Below are 22,916 nucleotides of genomic sequence, written 5' to 3'. Positions count from 1 at the left end.
CTCAGGATGAGGGTGGGAATGTGGGGGGTGCAAGAGTCAGGGCATGGAGTGTGGGGGGGGCTGGGTATGTGGGGGGGGGCTTGAGTCAGGGCTGGGGGTGGTGTGAGGGGGGTGCAGGGGTCAGGGCAGAGGGCTGGGGTCATGCTCCCAGCTCCCTGCCCTGAGCGACTCATGCAGGGGGCTGGAGAGGATATGCCCTGATTCCACCCCCCTTCCCCAAGGCCCCGTCCCCACTTCTCCTCCGCCTCCTCCCCGGAGCAGCACACGCGCGCTGCAGCTCCACTTCTCCCCCTCCCACGCAAGGGCGATCAGCTGGTCGGCGGCAGGGAGGTAGAGGAGGAGGGGCAGGAACCCACCACGCTGGGGGAAGAGGCAAGGGAGGGGGAGCTTGCCTGCCCTGCAGCAGCAGCCAGCAGGACCAAGCTTCTTCACCCTGCCCCCGTGGGAGGGGGGTGGAGAAGAGCGGGACAGGGCGGGCAGGATTTTTAATGGCAAGCTGCTGTCTGCCAGGGTCCTGGCCTGGGTCCGGTGGCTGGGACCCGGCAGGCAGCAGTGTGCCATTAAAAATCAGCTTGCGTGCCATAGGTTGCCGACCCCTGGTCTAGTCCTATCTACACGGTTCCTTTCATCTGAGGATATCAGTCCTTCATCCAGGAACCGTTCACCTTCTCAAATATTTAACTACTTCGTGCCCAAATTTCCCAAAATAAAATGACTAAAATGGCTTCATGGGGAGTCATGTTCATTAGGGTTCCGACTTTCCTATCAAAATTTGCTCAATTCATACATAAGACGTTTTTCCTCCCGTAAGAGTTGGCACTGCAAATTCACCCTGAGATATGAAAGTTATTTGGGTTTATCCATCGCAAAAAGATTCAGTGAGTGCCTCCAGTTAAACCTGGCCAACCAGGCTGAACACAATGGGGTTGCCCAAATGGAACTGAGGGCAAATATTTGCCCTGCAACCGGAATGCAATTAATTCTGCTGAGGCAGAACAGAATCTAGTTCACTTTCCCATAGTACTGAAGAGCCACAACAGCTAACGGGAGTAATCAGAGGGGAAAAAAAACAAAACAGTCTCTGCTCAAAGATTAAGCAGATATAATGCACAGCAGTGTGTGTCCATAAACTGCACTTCAGCATCAGCTGGCCCACCTGCTTTGAACCTTACGTCCTACTCTAACTAGCAACTATGTCACACTTCTTTAAAACCCTGCATTAGTAACACAACAAACAGTGGCATTCTCCTTTATTCGATTAAAGGCCAGCAAAGTTTTCCTGAGGTCCAGGTGACAAGGTTACCAGAACTTGAGTGAAGATTGCTCTCTACAAGTGTATTTGGAGTTAGGAAATACAACAGCAGCCAAAAGAATGAGAAGTCTCACATGTGGAAAGTTCTCCTCATGAAATATTTGGGACTTACTGTTCCTTATGAACACGCTAACAGTGCAGTAAGCTTCACCCAACAGAAAATGCCTCGCAGAATAAGCAGTGTCCGCAAGCAACAAAAACAGAGCGAATGCTGAGTGCCCTCAATACTACCCAGGGTACAAAGCAAGAAGCAAATGTTTGTGAACAATTAATCTGATCAACAAGGGTAAAGACTTACAGAAGTGACCTGTCCTGGTCCTAGTCTGAAGAAAACATGCCACCTATTCTCACAGAAGGAAGTGCAATGGAGAGATTTAACCTCCCAGAAAAAGCTGATCACTCCATGTCAGGTGCACCAAGGTCAGTAATCAGCATGCCCATTCCAGACACTCCACTGTGACAGTCATGCTTTGTATCAGTGGCTTTTTTTCCTGCCCTCCCTCATGGAAATAAGCCTCCTTGACACAAATAAGCTGAAGCAATGTTTATCAAACAAAAGAGTCTGTGCGCATCGATAGAACGATGTCAATCAGATCCATGGAAAGGTCACTAGGTGTAGCAATGCATGCAAATATCCTGCAAGTCAGACATTTTGTCTGACAAGTTGTCTCAGCCTGCTGGTGAAGTCTGGGTGTTTTGTGAACCACACACTTATGACAGTTAGGTAGGAAAAGAGACAGCAGTTTTGGAGTCTGCTGGGACTGGCAGAGGTTGCTTCTTCGCAATCTTCATTTCTTCCCCAGCTACTTTACTTTATTTTTATTTATTTTAAAAAAAAATTATTTTTCTTGCATGGATGAATTTTCTCTCTTTGGTGCAGTGTGACTAGGGTTGCCAGGCGTCCGGTTTTTGACCAGAACACCCAGTCAAAAAGAGACTCTGGAGGCTCCGGTGAGCATTGCTGACCAGGCCATTAAAAGTCCTGTCAGCAGCACAGCGCAACAAGGCAGGCTCCCTGCCTGCCGTGGCTCTGCGTGGCTCCCAGAAGCAGCAGCATGTCCCCCCACTGGCTCCAATGCATCGGAGAAAGCCAGGGGGCTCAGTGCGCTGCCCCCTGCTGCAAGCATCAGATCTGCAGCTCCCATTGGCCAGGAACCGCGACCAATGGGAGCTGCGAGGTCAGAGCCTGCAGATAGAGCAGCATGCAGAGCTGCCTGGCCATGCCTCTGCATAGGAACCGGAGGGAGGACATGCTGCTGCTTCCGGGAGCTGTTCGAGGTAAGCGCTGGCCGGAGCCTGTATCCCTGAGCCCCTCCTGCACCCCAACCCCCTGCCTCAGCCCTGATCCCCCTCCTGCACTCCGAACTCCTCAGTCCCAGCCCAGAGCACCTTCCTGCACCCTAAACTCCTCATCCCCAGCCCCACCCAAGAGCCTGCACCCCCAGCCACAGCCCTCACACACACACCCCGCACCCCAACCCCCTGCCCCAGCCCAGTAAAAATGAGTGAGTGAAGGTGGGATGAAGTGAGCGGGGGGGGGGGGGGGGGGTTTGAGGCCTCTGAGAAGGGGCAGGGCAGCGGTCGGGCCTCAGAGGAGTGGGGTAGGGGGCGGGGCAAGGGTGTTCCGTTTTGTGCGAGTAGAAAGTTGGCAACCCTAAGCGTGAATGTTGTTGGAGTGTCGAACATTCACTACCCACAGCTGGAAAGTCTTGCTGTGCTACATTTTATATCATTCTTTATTTATTTATAGGCACACTGCCCTGCTTCGTAACTGGAACCAGGATTTCTCAACAAAAAGTTTTCAGTGGCAGTAACAGAAATTTTCATTTTTCTGTGCACTGTGGTGACATTACCCTACTCTATATTAACCATATTTTTAGCCTGTGAAAGAAATTTAGTATAACTAATTCCCCAAAAAGGTACCCGGTCAAGATGGAATTTAAGCTTTACACACACACACATGCGCACACACTCACTTTTCGTTCTGAGATTCTTAAAACTATTTTTGTGAGCAGCTCCAACTTCATCGCTTTCAGGAGGCCTTCAAACTCTGGCAAGGACAAAACACTGGGGGCAGGGAAGGGCCTTTTTTTTGCCCCATGAATTCCCATTTAAGTTTGGCAGAGAGATAAGCTTTTGAAAGTCACCATTACCTTTCTGATGTGTGTCATCAGCATGCCAAAATCACTTAACGTGGACATTCTAATGTAAGGCCAGGTCAGTGCTGTCACCACAGCAGTGCCACACACTGCACGAGGAACCAGGGGAACAGATATCTTCCCAAAAGCGTCGGAGAGGAAAGAGCTAAGCTTTTTCACACTTAGCTGGATCCTGCAGACAAAGCCAACAAGTAGAATGTGCACAGACTACTAAAATCTGCCCTTGTCTCTGGAGGTCTGGTCAGCCAATACCAATGTCCATGGTGCAGACAAAAACTAAGCGTGCAACAGCCACAAGTTGTCTAACACTTACTAACTTCACTACCATCTAACCACCCTTAGGGGAGATTTGGATAAAATCCCCATAAATCCCTGCAGCCATCAAGAGAAAGTTCCTACACACACAGCTAACCACAGAATGGAATGAACTGGTGTGGTTGGCACCAGGCAGCCCTTTTATAACCTCATGTCTGAACATCTGTTGCTGAGAGAGGGGCACTGCTTTCTAAAGGTTCACGAAATCCAGCAGTCCTGAGGAGAGTGGGGGGTTGCATACTGCTTGAGGGAAAATACAGAAACTACCTCAAGGAAGGTGACCACTCTGACAAAGCCAGCATAGCTTGAAAGGTCTTGATCTGGACAGACTTCTAAGTCTGGGTATAAGGCTAATGTCAGCTATGGGGCACAAGGAGCTTGCCTGGTACTTGCCTTCCAAAGTCTCACTTCTCAAACATATTTTGCTTAAACCCGAAACTTTTCCTAAACATGTCTCTGTCAAAGTAACATGCAAAATTTCAGACAGGTCTCTTTTTTTAAGAGATCAAGGAGAGATTAAAACTGGAGTTATAATAGAAAGCCAAGTGCAGTCTTAACTATAGCATCATTACTGTGAATCAAGCACAAACACATCAAGTGGCAGGAAAGAGGAAGAAAAGCTATTTAAGCTAGAGGACTATGTTGGTAACAAAAACAAATAAGTATAATTGGCCATGAATAAATTCAGGCTGTAAATTAGAAGGAGGTTTCTAACTATGTGAAGTGACTCTCTGGAAAAGCCTTCCAATGGGAGTAGTGGGGATGGGCAACCTAAAACTAGTTTTAAGAATGAGGTTGATAAATTTATGAACAGGATTATATGATGGGTTGCCCATGAAAGCAGGGGACTGGACTTAATGGCCCAGGAAGTCCATTCCCTGTCCTATGTTCCTGATAACCTTGCAGAATGTACTTTATAGGCACCATCTCCAGTACAATGGGAAGAGGGGAGAAATCAGATGGGATACCACACAGTAGCATACTCTTAATATCCAGTATTGTGTTAATGAAGCAATGTGCAAGAAACCTGTCCTACACAGCAACGACTCATATTACTAGACACACGGTGGCATCCTAGAGAATTCGTTTGAATAAAAAAAAAAAACATTGTGATTCAACTGAAGGGATCAATTCTCCAGCCAGAGCAAATCTCCAGAATCACAAACTATATGGACTGACGGGAAGGTGACAAAGTGACTTCTTTAGGAATTGCAGATTAATGATATAAAAGCTTAATTATCCAAAGCAACCAACAGACCTATTGAAAGATTCTCATTTAACAAAGGTAAATTCTGAAGTTAGGGGTTTTAGCAAAAGACTGTAGAACTGACGATACCACCATCTCTCTCTCTCTCTCTTTAACCCTACCCTTTTCTAAATAGGTCCTTGGTGCCCATGGAGGGTCCTCTTCAGCATAAGGATCACTGTACTCCACCACAGCTGCCTCCTCCTCTTCATAATCTTCTGGGGGTGGGGGTGGAGGCGGGGACTCATCAAAGACTGGCTCATCTACAGGTGGAGGAGGAGGGGGAGTATCTGAAACTAAAAATAAGCAGCAAGATCAGCATGAAACACCCTCTAGAACTACAGTAGCAGATTAAAAGTAGTGGTCTCTATTCAAGAGCTTCCTAGCTAGTTTCATGGGGACCTACCACTAGAATTTAGGAACACTAAGATGGGGAGGCAAAAGGATCAGATTCCCTTGACAAATATTTTTCATCTTGTTTGTTTTTTTCCTGTTTTATTTGAAATTCACCAAACAAAGCACAATATTAAAAAGCAGAATTCTAGCTACGTACAGCTAAGGTTTTTCCACACATGAAACAAATGCCATACCCAATGCCCAATCATAGCAAAAGGAAGAAGCAAACTTACTATTTTCTTGAACTCTGGCCACAAATCCCATCAGTGGTAACTGTGGAGTTACCTGTAGGATGGAAGGAGGAGGAGGAGCAAGGGATACTGCAGCAAAGGAGTAAAAAAAGACAAATAAATTAGAAATAAAAACGTGACAAACAGGAAAGTAGGCATATCCATCATTAGGGCACTACAGCAAGCTGCCAAAGGAGGTGTGACAAAAAGGATGACATCCAAAAGAGCGTTTTAAGAAGAGCTTTAAGAAATATAAATATCACTTGCAGCAAGTTGTAGTTCTCTCTGTCTGAAAATTCCCACACCAGCTCCTTATCATAACACCAAAAACTCAGTTTAAGAACTTGTTTCATCGAACTACCATGAAGATACTTTCTTCTCTTAAACTCTATTTTTATTGGAGTAGAATATAAAACTTTATGAACAGCTCTAACAAAATACAAGAGAGCTTTTCCTTTTTGATCAACAACATAATATTGATTTGTTGACAGTGTTCACGTAACCATGCTGGTCTGAGGATATTAGAGTGACAAAGTATGTGAGGACCAAGTTTTCTTGGTGAAAGACAAGCTTTCAAGCTTAGAGAGCTGAAGATCTCTACATAAGCTTGAAAGCTTGTCTCTTTGACCAACAGAAGTTGGTCCAACAAAACACATTACTACACCCAGTCTGTGTCTCTAACGCAATGATCCCCAAACTGTGGGCCGCAACCCCCGTAGAGGGGCACGGAGGAACAAGGGAGGGAGGGGCACAGTGGGGCCTGCGGCAGCCCAGATGGGGGGCAGGAAGGGACTGCCACCCAGCCACACGTAGCCCCAAGCCTGGCTCCGCCCTCATTCCCTCTCTGTACCCAGGCCAGCCATGCCTCTAGCCCCAGCTCCTCCCCCATCCCGCCCCCAGTTTCACCTTCACCCCAAGCTCCAGAAGGGATTTATCTAGATACACCCCAAATGACCTCAGGAAACATGCAATTCACTTGTGTTAGGTGTGAATAAGAGAGAGAAAACCCTTGAGAAACTGCACACACTTGGAAGATGAAGGAACTTTCAGTACTTCTCTTATAAACTTTTATTTTCAGGGGTCTAGAGCCTCACTTTAAAATTCCCTCAAGAGAATTAACTGTCCAGGAAATATAAATTTGAGAGGGGGTGGGGGAGAACAATTTAAATGGTTTTGTTTGAAGGCAGAGGAAAAATATATTTAATCATTTAAGATTATTTCTCAATCACCCTCATTAACTTCCTTTAAAAAGTAAGTACAGAGTTCTCATTAAAATAAAGGGCTAAATATCTGAGTATATGTATGACCTGTGCAAAACAGTGGTGTTTTAAAAGTAGGATGGTATTAAGAGAATTTTTCATTTTATTTTGTAAAGAAACTTGGCATTACTCTAATGTAGAATGTCTACACTTTTTTTTTTTTTTGCAACTGGTATTTAAAATGGGTTAGTTAATATTTTGAAAGGGTTGCTATGGATCATCAGACAATATCTTTTAGTGGAGATATCAAACAGAGGCCTTGGCTATTTGTGATCAGCAGAGATCCTGTTGTACTTCATTAGATTAGTCTTGATAGACAATTTTTGTTTCTGTGATCAGCAACTCTTTAATGATACCTTAGGTACAAGTTATCATGACTTGATCACATTTATAATGTCCGAACAGAATAAACTCTAAATCAGGAAAATATATACTTGGTCCTTTAAGAAGAGCCAGAAAGCTGAAAACAATCATGAGCCAAATCAGCCAGGAGGAAGAATTTAATCAGAAAAAAATGTGAATACTAACTGGGAGACATTTAAGAACACTTTAGTAGATGCCCAAAAAGCCACGATCAAGGAAGATGACCATATTGGTTAAAAAACCAACCTGGTTTAGGGGAGAAGCGAAGGCAGCTATAAAAATAGAGAGAGAGAACAACAGAAGAAAGTTGATAGTAACAAATATAGATCAGAAGCTAGTAGTTGTATAAATTTGATAAGGGAACCAAAGGGACACAAGGAGAAATCTATGGCCAATAAGGAGTAGGTGTTTTAAGTATATTAGGAACAAAAAGTATCCTAACAATGGTATTGGTCCACTACCACATAAAAATGATAGAATCAATCATACTTCACAAAAGGCAGCCAAATTTTCAATAAATCTTTCTTTTCTTTATTTGAAAAAAATCAGATGATGTAGTCTAATCATAACAACACTGTTCATTCCACTAGTATCTCAGAAGAATGTTAAACAGCAACTACTAAAGTTACATATTTTTAAATCAGCACACCCAGATAACTTGCATCCAAGAGTTTTAAGAGAGCAGGCCAAGGAGTGTGCTGAACCATTAAATGCTGATTTTCAATAAGCCTTGGAACACTGGGCTAGTTCCAGAAGACTGAAAGAAAGCTAACGTTATGCCAGTATTTTAAAAGGGTAAATGGGATGACCTAGGTAATTATAGGTCTGTCGGTCTGATATCGATTCAAGGCAAGATAATGGAGTCACTGATAAGGGACTCAACTAATAAAGACTTAAAGGAAAGCAATCACTTAATGCCAAACACCATGAGTTTATGAAAAACAGATCCTACCAAACTAAATGTTTTTAATGAGATTACAAGTTTTTGATTGATAAAGACAATAGTGTTGATGTAATACACGTACTTTTTGGTAAGATGTTTGACTTGGTACCCATGACTATTTTTATTAAAAACTAGAATGAATATAAAATTAACAGGGCACATATTAAATGGATTAAAAGCTTGGCTAACTGATAGGTCTCAAAATGTAATTGTAAATGGGCAATAATCATTGAGCAGGCCTGTTTCTATTGGGGGTCCTACAGGAATCTGTTTTTGACCCTACACTACTTAACTTTTTTAATCAGTTACCTGGAAGAAAACATAAAATCATCACTGATAAAGTCTGCAGATGACACGCAAACTGGGGAGGGAGCAGTTAAAATATTGAAGAGGACAGGTCATTAATACAGAACAATCTGGATTGTGTGGTAAACTGGATGCAAGCAAACAATATGCATTTTAGTACAGTTAAATGTAAATGTACACATCTAGGAACAAAGTAGGCCATACTTACAGGATGGGGGGCTCTCTCCTAGGAAGAAATAACTCTGAAAAAGATTTGGGGGTCAAAGTGGATAATCAGCTGAACATAAGCTCCCAGTACGATGCTGTGACCAAAAGGGCTAATGTGATCCTGGGATGCATAAACAGGGGTATCACGAGTAGGAGTAGAGAGGTTAATTTACTACGGATCTGGTGCGACCACTGCTGAATACTGTCCTCTGTTCTGGTGATCACAATTCAAGAAGAATCTTGCAATGGGTTCAGAGATGAGCCATGAGAATGATTAACGGATTAGAAAACCTGCCTTAGTGACAGGTTTCAGAGTAGCAGCCGTGTTAGTCTGTATCCGCAAAAAGAAAAAGACTAACAAATGCATCTGATGAAGTGAGCTGTAGCTCACGAAAGCTTATGCTCAAATAAATTTGTTAGTCTCTAAGGTACCACAAGTACTCCTTTTCTTTCTGCCTTACAGTGACAGACTCAAAGAGCTCATCTCATCTAAGGGGTGACTTGATTAGAGTCAAAGTACCAAATGGGGAACAAATATTTAATAGCGGACTCCTCACTCTACCAGAGAAAGGTACAACATGATCTAATGGCTTGAAGCTAGAAAAATTCAGACTGAAAATAAGGTGTACATTTTTCAGTGAGAGTAATTAACCACTGGAACAATTTACCCAGGTCACAGTGGATCCTCCATCACTAACCATTTTTAAAATCAAGATTAGAGGTTTTTCTAAAAAGATATGCTCCAGGAATTATTGTGGGGAAGTTCTATGGCCTGTGTTATACAGGATATCAGACTAGATGATCATTGTGATAGATAAGGAGTCCTTGTGGCACCTTACAGACTAACAAATTTATATGAGCATAAGCTTTCGTGAGCTACAGCTCATTTCATCGGATGCATCCGATGAAATGAGCTGTAGCTCACGAAAGCTTATGCTCAAATAAATTTGTTAGTCTCTAAGGTGTACTCCTTTTCTTTTTGCGGATACAGACTAACACGGCTGCTACTCTGAAAACTGTGATAAATGTGGCAATTTCCTGCTATATCCGGGACAAACCTTACTGAATTAAATTAAAATTAAGTCAATGAAGTTTAAGTATTTTAGGAGTTTGCTGTATTAAAAATGCAAAGTGTATGTATTATTGTGGGATTGTATGTCACTTCTCCAGGGGAAGATGTGGTTAGTGGATACCTTGGGAAGTGTTATGTGCTTCAGAGGACTATTTTCAACAATGCACCAGACAAACAAAGTTAAGTGGAGTTCTCGCCACCTCTGGTTATGCAAAGATCCAACCTTCTGAAACTTCGCCCTGAGGACGGAACCATTGTCTGGCTGATTACTTATTCAGGGTCTCTGCAGATCAAAGACCCAAACTGTACAAAGGAGTGACTCAGAGATACATGGGGGGTTGGGGGCTTGTTCTGAGCTAACAGCTATTTTGAACTTGTGCCCACAGAAAAAAATCCCTTTGTGATGTTTGAAGAACTCATCAACTGCCAGATTCCTTGCCTGAGTTGGGGTGTTCTCTGGTAGGCTTATCAGCAGGCATATAGAGCCTGGCGTCTAGAGTGGGTGCCCTCACTGGACATAGAGGGGGAATACAGGTGCAGTTTCCCTGAACTGTGACAATCACACTGATCCTGTCTGACCTTGGAATCTATGAAAAGACTAGGGATGTTAATACCAGTGTTCTGTACATTCTCTAACTCAGGTAATTTTGTTCTATCTGAATTCCCCCCTTTAGTTGCATTTGTACACGGTATACTTCACTAAATATAACTGCTGGGCAACATTACTGAGTATTACTAAGCATTCGTATTGCATCCCAGAAGCAGTTGCATTTCTGTGATGAGCGATTTGATTGTATGCAGGTGCCATCTTTTACTCAATTCTCCTTCTTTCCCACAATGAAGGAGAGTCATAAATCCTCTTTATCCTCAGTCAGTAATTTGCAATTGGTAGTAGCTCTTCAGAACCCAGTTTTAGACATATTTATATAAAACACAGACAGGCTTACATCCCCACAGCCTTCCAAAAACAGCCTCACCACTGCAGCATAAAAGTTAAATAGCCTTAGTAGTGCTATCCAGAAAAAAAAAATTCATGCCGAAAGCATATAAAATACACTGGGGGGGGGGGGGGAAATGCATCAATATCCCCTGCACAAAATCCACACAATGTGAGAGAAAAAAAACAGTACTGGCTTCCTTGAAAAAAAAATGCCACACATGAAATGGGATGAACCTGCTCTGACATCCCCGTTTCTTCTATCCTGATAATCTCCAAAGGCCTTTCCTTCACTTCCCCACCCCAAAAATCCTCTCCTCCTTCTCCTCCCTCCACTGGTCTCCCCAAACTTTAAGATCTGTTCTTTCTCCCACCCTACAGTAGGGCTAAGCAGCAGCTATGGTCCCCCATCTTGCCAATGCTTCCTCCTTCTACAAAGGGAAACCACAGCCACCACTTGTCATATGCCCCACTCATGGATTCTAACTTGGCGAGTCCAAAGGCGCCCCTTCCCTTCCTGGGAGTCCAGATACACAGATCCTGCCTTAATACCCCCCGAATACAACTAAGATTCCACATTCTGCCTGGACATTGATTTAGAAAACGTCTTCTCCTGCAGCTCCTTATTTATGCTGTGCCAAGTGTCCCTGCCATGGAAGTATTTTCTTTGTGATTTATAGTTCAAGTGAATAATCCTTTTAATCATTACTTTCTTCTCGGGTAAACAGACTGAATTATGGTTACATAACTTATTTACAGAATATCTGGCATCTTTTACAATATAGTAGTGGTAACTTCCAAAGGAGGTTTCATTAAAAACAGAAATACAGAACAGTGGTCAAGAACACTCTGGATATACTGAAAATCCTCTTTACTTCAGACGGCATTTCTTTTTAGTTGTATCTGACACTATTTCTTTTACCTTCTCCCTCTATCTTTTTTCACCTTTCAACATGCGTATAAATGTACATTACAAATACTATAACTCAAGCAGCTAGTATAATTAAGTCATGCGTTTTCACTCCCCCACCCACCATCTCGTCCTCTTGGATTCAAATAAATGTCTCTTTGAGGCTAGCTAGCAACTAGAGATAAAATTATATGTTTGAGTTTGATCAAATCCCCGAGGCCAGATGCTGGAATCTGACCATAATTCCAAGTTACGTGTACAATTTAAAACTGTAGAATAGCATCACTGCACCACTTGCACGTATCTAGCTTAAGTATAAGAAATTTGAAAATCAATAATCTTCAAACATTCCTACTGAATCTCTCTGCATCTTCTGTATAAAGGAAAATCTGTTCTGAAGCCAAACATCTTCCCATCTCCATTATTGTTACAGCACCTTCCTCTCTAATCAGAAATGTGGGCAAGAGGTCTGGTTATATGAATGGTCAGCACTTTCCTACTCAGATACAGGACATGTCACTTCTTGTTAAGCCTCAAAATTGAGCAGATAAGAATTAAACCACCTACTTTTAGAGAAGGGTCACCAGTTAGACCAACACCAGCATATATGAAGCTTGACTCCTGTCGCAGAGCTCCTCCTACCTGCCATGTCTAGCACCAATGGCATCCTGACCCTAGATGCCTGATAAAACACACTCCAAGAGGAAGGCCCTGCCTCCTAGACTGACCATTATTCAGGAGAGAAACATACAAGTCTCCAGGCTGCAGTAATTGGGAACCAGGATTCGAATAGTTCATGAAAGACCAAACACTCAATCCTCAACCAGGATTGGAACAACAGGGGTCCTGCAGACCAAGAATGAGATCCACCGGATGAGCCGTGTAAAGGGGATTGTGTGTAGTGCCTCCCCACACTGTTTTGTCGAGTCAGACACTTTTATTTTATACTCGCTTCAATTAAAAATAAACTATTCTAGGCTGTTTGCATTAATGGGAACTGAACACCTTATATGTGGACAATAGCCTTACCAGGGCTACCAATACTGTATTAGAAATCACCTAAAGCAGCACACAAAATCTACTGTGGAAACAGTGCAGTATCAAAGAGACTTCACAACTCTGAAGTTATGAACACGTTGGTGTTTTGGATTGGATATACTGAAGTAACCCTCTTACCTGGGTTCTGGCTATAAAAAGGCCCTCCATTCATCTGGTTCTGAAGGCTCGTTTGTGAAGTGATGGAAGGAGGGCGCCTGTATGGTAAAGAGCCCCCTATTGTTGGGGGGGTGTGCCGGGAGGCAGGTCTGTTCATGCTGTAGAACTGAACTGGGTGACCTGGGTTAGAAAGAAAGAGGCATTAGCAGAGAGAAGATTAAAGTCTGGCTTTTTTATGCCTATATTCAAGACTTACTCCAAGGACTGAATTTGGGAGGGGGGGAAGGGAACAGTAAGTCTGCATCTTAAGAGCATTTTGTTCAGTTGCCAGATCAGCTGAACTCTGAATGTCAGATAATACTGACACAAGGAAAAATAACTCTTACTCAACTGCTATACTTAGCACCACCAGCAAAAGCAAATACAAAAATGAGGAACTTTTAGCTTTAAAATGTTAGAACTGGAGGACACTGTTTCCAGTTAGTAATATTATATGATGCTTCAAAATGAATGTAAATTCAGGAATGAAGGTCTTTTTCAAATTGAACTAGAGTTTCATTCACAAATCAGGTAGAGATGCTTCATTTCATTGTTAGATAGCCAAGTGTTCAAATCACTCACAAGGTACCCGCTAATTCAATTGGAAGTCATCTCTAGGGATCACAAATGTGTTATATTCTATGACTAAAGGCCACAGCCACAGCTCTCAGGAAATGTGTGGAGGATCATTTTTGGAGAATGGAAAAGAACAAACAGCTCGGGAAGAGGAAAGGGAATCCAGCACAGTGTTCCAATGTATTAGAAAAATTTTAATTGACTCAATCCCTTCAATACCTCTGCTTTATTCCACCCAATGTTAACACTGCAACACACAATTTTTATACCAAACTGATTCAGACATTTAGTAAATAATGTGTGCTTGCCTTAAACTACACCCCAGAAGTCACAACTAGAAGACTAGTAATTTGACTTGAATCTCATTGTCATCATACTTGAACCAGTCATAAACCATGATGTTAAGCTACCATGTATTTACATCTAATTAAAGCTCTGAAGCACGCTATTGACACAAAGGTAAACTAGACAGTTTTCAGTTTACATGGTTCCTCCTCCACAACATTACAGGTGAAACTCATGGTTGTAAAAACCTCCAGGGTCCCTGCCCCACCCCCACCCCCCGCCAAAAACCTCAACCCAGTGAATTTCTGTCCTCCTCACTGACATTCTCCCTTTTTTTCCAATCTGTCACTTTGACTGATGAAGCCTTTGCTTAAAGCTTTTTTTTTTATGTATTAGAAACGTTGGGGGGAAATTTCAGACTGAGAATGAAAGCTTTAAGCTCAGAGAAGTGATGAGATCACAAAGGTTCTCGTTATGCCTATTAGGAAACAGTAAGGAGGTTACAGAACTATCCAGAAGCCTAGGGGAGGAGGAGAATGGGCGGAGTCACTGGTTGGTGGAGAGGGATGCTGCTAGTGCAGGGGTGGGCAAACCTTTCACATCGGGTTGTGAAACTGTATGGAGGGCTGGGTAGGGAAGGCTGTGCCTCCCCAAACAGCCTGGCCCCTGCCCCCTATCCACCCCCTCCCACTTCCCGCCCCCCGACTGCCCCCCTCAGAACCCCTGACCTATCCAACCCCCCTTGTTCCTTGTCCCCCTGACAGCCCCCTCCTGGGATCCCTGCCCCTAACCATCCTCCAGGACCCCACCCCCTATCCAACGCCCTCTGCTCCATGACTGCCCTGACCTCTATCCACACCCCCGCCCCCTGAGACCCCACCCCCTATCCAACCCCCCTGCTCTCTGTCCCCTGACTGCCCCGATCCCTATCCACACTCCCGGCCCTAACCGCCCCTGGGACTCCACCCCCTTTCCAACCCTCCTGCTCCCCATCCCCTGACCGCCCCCCCCCATTCTCTGCCCCATCCAACCACCCCCTGACAGGCCCCCCGGGACTCCCACACCTATCCAACTGCCCCCCTGCTCCCTGTCCTCTGATTGCCACGACCCCTATCCACACCACCACCCCTGAATGCCCCCTGGGACCCCACCCCGAATCCAACCCCCTGCTCCCTGTCCCCTGAATGCCCCAACCCCTATCCACACCCCCACACCCCACCCCCATCCAACCCCCCTGCTCCCCGTCCCGACCACTCCCGCCCCCCAACCTCCACCCCATCCAACCGTCCCCTGCTCCCTGTCCCCTGATTGTCCCCCGGGACACCCTGCCCCCTGTCCAACCTCTCCCCGCCCACTTACCATGCCGCTCAGAGCAGCAGGAGCTCACAGCCCCGCCGCCACACTCCCCGGCAGGAGCGGCGGGCCAGAGCGCCGGTGGCACAGCACACTGAGGCTGCGGGGGAGGAGGAACAGCAGGGGAGGGGCTGGGGGTAGCCTCCCCGGCCAGTAGCTCAGGGGCTGGGCAGGACAGTCCCGTGGGCCGTAAGTGGCCCGCGGACCGTAGTTTGCCCACCTCTGTGCTAGTAGGTAAAGTCAATGGAAGACAGGAGGCCTGAATTTTATCCATTAAGAATCTGCATTCCTGTCTGGCCAGCTTGACATCAGCCATGGTGGGGTTTTTTTAGCATATCTGGATTGGCAAAAATATCATAACATGTTACTTTTTCAACACTAACTCTGTTATCTGTATCCACGGGAAAATACAAAAGATGTAAAGTAGACTGAGAATTACTGGATTCTTGTTTTACTTACAGAATTTATAACAGTGTACTTTTTGTATTTAAGGAATAAATATGCTCAAAGTCAATCACATAGAACAGGTTTTGTTTAATAAAATTAGTGGCTTTTCTATTGTCCTTTTTTTCCCTAGAAGGGTAAAAACAGTGACTTTCTTCACTCTCAAAACAAAACTATTATCCTCATGCATCCTATTTCAGGGAAGTCATCTGAACACTAGGCTAATATAAGGAGAAAGTGGGCACCTCTTACTTTATTTCTTAACAAAGGGAAGATAGTAAATTATTTTTTAAAAATCAGATGATCTGAATTTTTATTAAAGGACTTGAGTTTTTCACTTCTATTTAATTCTGATTGTTTTATCAAAAATCCACAAGGAGTGCAGTTTAAGACCTAGAGACCTGTAACATTTTTCATAAACCAGTGCATCAAAACTGAAAATCAATCCAACTTCGGGCTGATCAATCTCATCTTCTAACTGCACAAATACTTCAGATATTATGACGATTTGTTGCCACTGAGATTCATCACAGCTCAGTTACTTCAAATACATGTAAGCCATTTTTGATATCTAAAACAGATCTTTACATAACAATACTACATCCAAATCAATCAACCAAAGACAATACATACTAGTCTTATATTATATTTAGTAAATAACATGTTGCAACTTCAGCAATTAAAGAAATATAAATGCAGAGAGGCTTTATAAACGTTAAGAAAGCAAGCTTGAGTACACGCAGTATATATCACCTATTGAACAAAGTCTTTTGGCAGAAAATGACTCAATTTGTGTATTAAAACTTCCATTTCCCTAGTAGTGAATCAAAAATGTATGTCTCTTTTGCAACAACTAATGGAAAGGAGAGATGTTGGCCCAATACACCTCATGGTTAGGGCCCTACCAAACTCATGATCCATTTTGGTCAATTTCATGGTCATAGGATTTTAAAAACCATAAATTTCATGATTTCAGCTATTTAAAACAAAATTTTCATGGTGTTGTAATTGTAAGGATCCTGACCCAAAAAGGAGTTGTGGGGGGGTGGGGAGGGGTTTGCAATGTTATTGTAGTGGGGGTTGCGGTACTGCTACTCTCACTTCTGCACTGCTGCTGGAGAGCAGCAGCTGCTAACCGGGTTCCCAGCTCTGAAGGCAGAGCCGCAGCCAGCAGCAGCACACAAGTAAGGATGGCCTGGTATGGTATTACCACCCTTACTTCTGCACTGCTGCTGGCGGGGCGCTGCCTTCAGAGCTGGGTGCCCAGCCAACAGCTCCCACTCTGCGGCCACCCAGCTCTGAAGGCAGCGCAGAAGTAAGGGTGGCAATACTGTGACCCCTAAAATAACCCTGAGACCCTGTTGCAACGCCCTCTTGGGTCAGGACCCTCAATTTGAGAAACGCTGGTCTTCCCCATGAAATCTGGTTAGTTATAGGGTAAAAGCACACAAAAGACCAGATTTCACGGTCCATGACACGTTTTTCATGGCCGTGAATTTAGTAGGGCCCTAATCACGGGAGTCAGGTCACAGAAAACCATACACATCACACACTTCATTAGAGGAACCATTTTGAATCCAATATTTGAAGAAAAACAACTGCTTGATGTCAAAAGAATTTCTGCCTTTATCCTACATACGCTTCTCTGAGAGCTCACATTATCCACACTGCCACAAACATACAACATAGTGGTTGTTTACAGGACTAATACTCTGAATCTCCTGGAAGAACAGGTGTTTTCTGACAAAAATCATATCCAACAAAAATAAACCAGAAAAAACCATAAAGATTGAGGACTCCCAAGTATCTCTGAAAAGCCTCAGATTGTGTTCACATCTTGATTCACCTGTCTATGAAATGGAGCAAAGACTCACCTGCTGAGGGAGTGGAAGAAACAGCAGGGGGAGTTGGAGAGGTGAAGCCATCAGCAAGAGGCTGGGCTCCTGCAGCAGCAGCATCTGGGGCAGCGGAGGGGGCAGTAGCAGGAGCAAGGGGGGAAGGAGCAGGTGCAGAGGTAGCAGGAAGGGGAGAAGTGCCAGCTGAGCCAGCAGGGGCTATGTGAAAAGAGGAGGAAGAGGTAAAGTTAATAAGGAGATCAGGTTAGCAAGGATTAGAAAAGCCTTCTGACAATTCAGTGTTAGATATTCAGTAAACGTTAAATGTTCTAGCACAAAAAGAGGGGATGAGAAAAAAATGACGCTTATGTTACAGGACCATTCCAGTATATGCAGCAAATAAGGGTACCTGGGTCAAGAAAGTCTGCTATCAATTACAGATGTAGAAACCAACCTCTGAACATCTCAATGAAAGTCATTACTTTAAGAAAGACTGCTTTCCCCCTTTGATAGTTACTCTCCAATCTGTAGCACACAACTTTGTAGCTTTTGTACAAAATTAAACATATAGCAGAGGGAAGCCATCAGTTTCCCATAGCAATGTTTGGCACAGAAAAATAACTCTTCAGAACACAATTTATGCTAAAATAATGGTTTTCCGTCATTTCACTGAGAAGACTAAGGAAAGAAGCACGCAGAAAATCCTCAACACTGTATGAGAAAAAGAAAGGAGAGTACAAATACTAATTTCTGTGAACCAAAAGTGTTTATGTTTGACAGACTGCCTTTTCCATGACAATCTGCTCTGCTTTCATGAGTATACTGAAGATTTACTTTACTGTGTCCTTGCCTTTTTAAAAAAAATAAATCTAAGCTTCTAATAAACTTCTAGATGCCTACACGAACAGAAAGCAAATGAAAGACCATTTATCTGGCTAAAAGGAGCTAGAGACACTGTTTTCTTGGAACAGTGCTGTGTCCTATCTAGTCACGTCTAGACAAAGAGCTCCTGTCTCAGCTGGTTTAAATGAATCAACAGTTTTGATTAACCAATAGACATAAAAGGCAAACAGGCAAATATCAGCATAACCAAACATTTCCACACTCAGGGGATATCAAGGTACCCACATTTTAATTATTAGCACCAAAACAATGTTAAAGTTTGTATGGTTCTGGAAAAGTTGCCTTGAAAAATTCTCTTGGAGATTCAGAGTCTTGCAAACACAACAGTAAATAAACTCAAACATTAGAACTTGGACAGAAAGAGAGGAAGGTGAGATTCCTATTTACCTGGATACACGCTAGGAGGAGATGGAGTGGGGACAGCAATAGGTACACCCACACTTCCACTTCCACTGTTCTCTCGACTGCTGCTCCGACTACTTGGGTGGCTCCCTCCACTACTCCCACTGCTGCTAAAGAAACCAAAGCCACCAAAACATTAATAATCTGGTCCATGGAGAAAATACATAAAAACCCAACAATAGAAACTTGCTACTTCACACTAATAACTGGCAGAAACAAACAACTGAAGCTGATATAACAAAAATCATTTTTCACAAAAGCATTTAGGTTTGATCAAGAATGATCATTCGTTTGGCACTAGTAATCTAACAAGTATATATGGCATTTTGAAAAGCTAACTAACATGACACCACTGCAATACTATTAAATCTTTGAGTGGAGAGAGACAGCCCATTTTTGTACAGATTATATAAAGCATGTGGATTTGCAAGATTCTATTATATATGCTTCCACATTAAGTATTGTTGGGAGTAGAAAGGTTAAATCTATCAACATTTGCTGAAGTCAGTAAAATCAAGTTTTCTCGTGTTTAGAATGGATATGGTATGAAGCTTATTTGTCAGCCTACTTAAATGTTTTTGAAGAATAATTTAACATTTTAAGAGACACTTTTAGCTCTCAGGTGGCATCTTATACCTCTGACAATTCCTAAGACTGACGAAGTCTTCTAGTGGTCAGTGAAACAGTATCTTCTGTTATACGTCATAACTGTGGTCCATCTCTCTGGGTTCAAAGCTAGTGGTTTACTCATTTATAAGTTGTGATTACTTCATTTTTACAGAACTGGTTAGCACTGTTCATCCTAAAGTCTCAAGATCTTTTATTTTTCAAAAAACATTGATTATGAAGCACGAGCAATTTTTAGTCCTCCAATAAGCATACCTCATAATTCGCACACACAAAATAATCTCCCCAAATCTTTGTAAAGATTAAATAGAGTGATGTTGCCAAGTTCCATATTACTATGACTGTTTCTACTACACAATTTTACTAGTAAATTATGAAGTACTGTACCTTACAAAATTAAAGTGTAATTGTGGGGAAAAAGTGAAGTAAATTTTAAGATGGAATATTATTGTTTTAACTGTGTCCATGAGTCAACGGGTTTCTCAGTTAGTAGTGTATTAGTGAGGTTATTAGTAGGATCTGGGTTTGATTTTAATCACAGCAGTGCATCTTGTATAGATTACTGTATTAGGCCAACCACATTCTGTGCAGGAGTAGACTGAATACCTGTATGTGCGATTCCTCTGATTCACAGAAGCTGTTCTAACAGGGCTCTGTTGCGAGGGAGCCATATTACGTGTTGGGCTAGGTACATAGTCATTTGGTACCACTGGAGGACGCACAGGCTCCAGTGTGCGATAGGGAGAGTGACGCCTGGACAAAAAAAGCAATATGTACAGAAGCAAATTTAGTCAGAATATAGCGCAGCCACAGATCTTTTACCAGTGTAAAATTATAGTTATGTGTCGCAAAATCTAAGGGACTCAAAAAAATTGTTTTTCCACACGTCTGCAATGTCCAATTTATGACCAGGGAGTGGAGGATGGGATTTATGCTCTCCATTACCCAAACCCTTTTCCTGTGCAGGAAGTTTTGCATATTTTATTGATCTGAATCGAGCAGTTGAGGAGTCAGTTTGCCTTTCCACTACTAGATCAGAGTAGTTTGCATTCATGTAAATATCTTATTTTGAATTTAACACAATAAACTCTGTTTCAGGATCAGCCATTACATGAACATAAGAACGGCCATACTGGGTCAGACCAAAGGTCCATCTAGCCCAGTATCCTGTCTTCCGACAGGGGCCAATGCCAGGAGCCCCAGAGGGAATGAACAGAACAGGTAATCATCAAATGATCCATCCCCCGTTGCCCATTTTCAGCTTCTGGCAAACAGAGGGTACGGACACCATCTCTGCCCATCCTGGCTTATAGCCATTGATGGACCTATCACCCATTAATTTATCTAGTTCTTTTTTGAACCCTGTTAGAGTCTTGGCCTTCACAACATCCTCTGGCAAGAAGTTCCACAGGTTGACTGTGTGTTGTGTGTAAAAGTACTTCCTTCTGTTTTAAATCTGATGTCTATTAATTTCATTTGGTGGCCCCTAGTTCTTGTGTTATGAGAAGGAGTAAATAACGCTTATTTACTTTCTTCACACTAGTCATGATTTTATAGACCTCAATCATATCCCCCCTTAATCGTCTCTTTTCCAAGCTGAAAAAGGTCCCAATCTTATTAAAATCTCTTCATAACGAAGCTGTTCCATACCCCTAATCATTGTTGTTGCCCTTTTCTGAACATTTTCCAAGTCCAATATATCTTTTTTGAGATAGGGCAACCACATCTGCACGCAGTATTCAAGATGTGGGCGTACTGTGAATTTATACAGAGGAAATATGATATTTTCTGTCTTATTATCGATCCCTTTCTTAATGATACCCAACATTCTGTTCACTTTTTTGACTGCTGCTGCACATTGAGTGGATGTTTTCCGAGAACTATCCACAATGACTCTTTCTTGAGCGGTAACAGCTAATTTAGACCCCATCATTTTATATGTATAGTTGGGATTATGTTTTCCAATGTGCATTACTTTGCATTTATCAACACTGAATTTCATCTGTCGTTTTGTTGCCCAGTCACCCAGTTTTGAGAAATCCTTTTGTAGCTCTTCGCAGTCTGCCTGGGACTTAACTATCTTGAGTAGTTTTGTGTCATCTACAAATTTTGCCACCTCACTGTTTACCCATTTTTCCAGATCAGTTATGAATACGTTAAATAGGAGTGGCCCTGTACAGACCCCTGGGGGACACCACTATTTAGCTCTCTCCATTTATTCCTACCCTTTATTTCCTATCTTTTAACAAGTTACCAATCCAGGAGAGAACCTTCCTTCTTAGCCCATGACTGCTTACTTTGCTTAAGAGCCTTTGGTGAGGGACCTTGTCAAAGGCTTTCTGAAAATCTAAATACACTATATCCACTGGATCCACTTTTTCCACATGCCTGCTGACCCCCTCAAAGAATTCTAGTAGATTGATAAGGCATGATTTCCCTTTACAGAAAACATGTTGACTATTCCCCAACAAATTATGTTCATCTATGTGTCTGACAATTTTGTTCTTTCCTATAGTTTCAGCCAGTTTGCCCTGTACTGAAGTCAGGCTTACAGGCCTGTAATTGCCAGGGTCTCCTCTGGAGCCCTTTTTAAAAACTTGCATCACATTAGCTATCCTCCAGTCATTTGGTACAGAAACGGATTTAAATGATAGTTTACAGATGACAGTTAGTAATCTTTCAGAAATGTTGGATGAATACCATCTCGTCCTGGTGACTTATACTGTTTAGTTTATCAATTTGTTCCAAACCTCCTCTAATGACACCTCAGTCTGGGACAGTTCCTCAGATTTGTCACCGAAAAAAGAATGACTCAGGTTTGGGAATCTCCCTCACATCCTCAACCATGAAGACCAATGCAAAGAATTCATTTAGTTTCTCCACAATGGCCTTATCGTCCTTGAGTGCTCCGTTAGCACATCGATCGTTCAGTGGCCCCACTGGTTGTTTAGCAGGCTTCCTGCTTCAGATGTACTTAAAAAAAAATTGGTACTACTTTCTGAGTCTTTGGCTAGCTGTTCTTCAAATTCTTTTTTAGCCTTCCTAATTATATTTTTACATTTCATTTCCCAGAGTATATGCTCCTTTCTATTTTCATCGTTAGGATTTAACTTCCACTTTTTAAAGGATACCTTTTTGCCTCTCACTGCTTCTTTTACTTTGTTGTTTAGTCACGGTGGCTCTTTTTTGGTTCTCTATGTTTTTTAATTGGGGTATACATTTAAGTTGAGCCTCTATTATGGTGTCTTTAAAAAGTTTCCATGCAGTTTGCAGGGATTTTACCTTTGGCACTGTACCCTTTAATTTCTGTTTAACTAACCTCCTAATTTTTGTGTAGTTCCCCTTTCTGTTGGGTCACTGTGGTGTTTTCCCCACCACAGGGATGTTAAATATTATTATATTATGGTCACTATTACCAAGCGATCCAGCTATACTCACCTCTTGCGACCTGAACCTGTGCTCCATTTAGGACTAAACCAAGAATTGCCTCTCCTCTTGTGGGTTCCAGAACTAACTGCTCCAAGAAGCAGTCATTTAAGGTGTCAAGAAACTTAATCTCTGCATCCCTTCCTAAGGTGATACATACCCAGTCAATATGGGGATAGTTGAAATCCCCCATTCTTATTGAGTTTTATTTTAATA

The 22,916-nt window shown here is 42.8% G+C and overlaps 1 protein-coding gene across 16 annotated transcripts in view; it reads right to left on the bottom strand.

Moving 5' to 3' along the window:
- ABI2 (abl interactor 2) overlaps positions 1–22,916 on the bottom strand; it is a 108,975-nt gene that overhangs the window by 13,114 nt on the left and 72,945 nt on the right. For 3 of the 16 annotated variants that reach the window (XM_074967969.1, XM_074967971.1, XM_074967981.1), the window contains 6 exons: positions 19,881–20,027; positions 18,633–18,757; positions 17,382–17,561; positions 12,832–12,990; positions 5,662–5,748; positions 5,155–5,328 (listed from right to left, as the gene is read on the bottom strand). In XM_074967969.1, coding sequence (XP_074824070.1) covers positions 5,155–5,328; positions 5,662–5,748; positions 12,832–12,990; positions 17,382–17,561; positions 18,633–18,757; positions 19,881–20,027 — 872 coding nt within the window. The remainder of the gene's footprint in view (positions 1–5,154; positions 5,329–5,661; positions 5,749–12,831; positions 12,991–17,381; positions 17,562–18,632; positions 18,758–19,880; positions 20,028–22,916) is intronic. The other 13 variants (XM_074967973.1, XM_074967975.1, XM_074967974.1 and 10 more) reach the window with 7 other exon arrangements.

The sequence above is a fragment of the Natator depressus genome, chromosome 11, assembly GCF_965152275.1.
Source record: "Natator depressus isolate rNatDep1 chromosome 11, rNatDep2.hap1, whole genome shotgun sequence".
Classification (NCBI taxonomy): domain Eukaryota; kingdom Metazoa; phylum Chordata; order Testudines; family Cheloniidae; genus Natator; species Natator depressus.
This window is presented reverse-complemented; position numbering and strand designations above follow the sequence as displayed.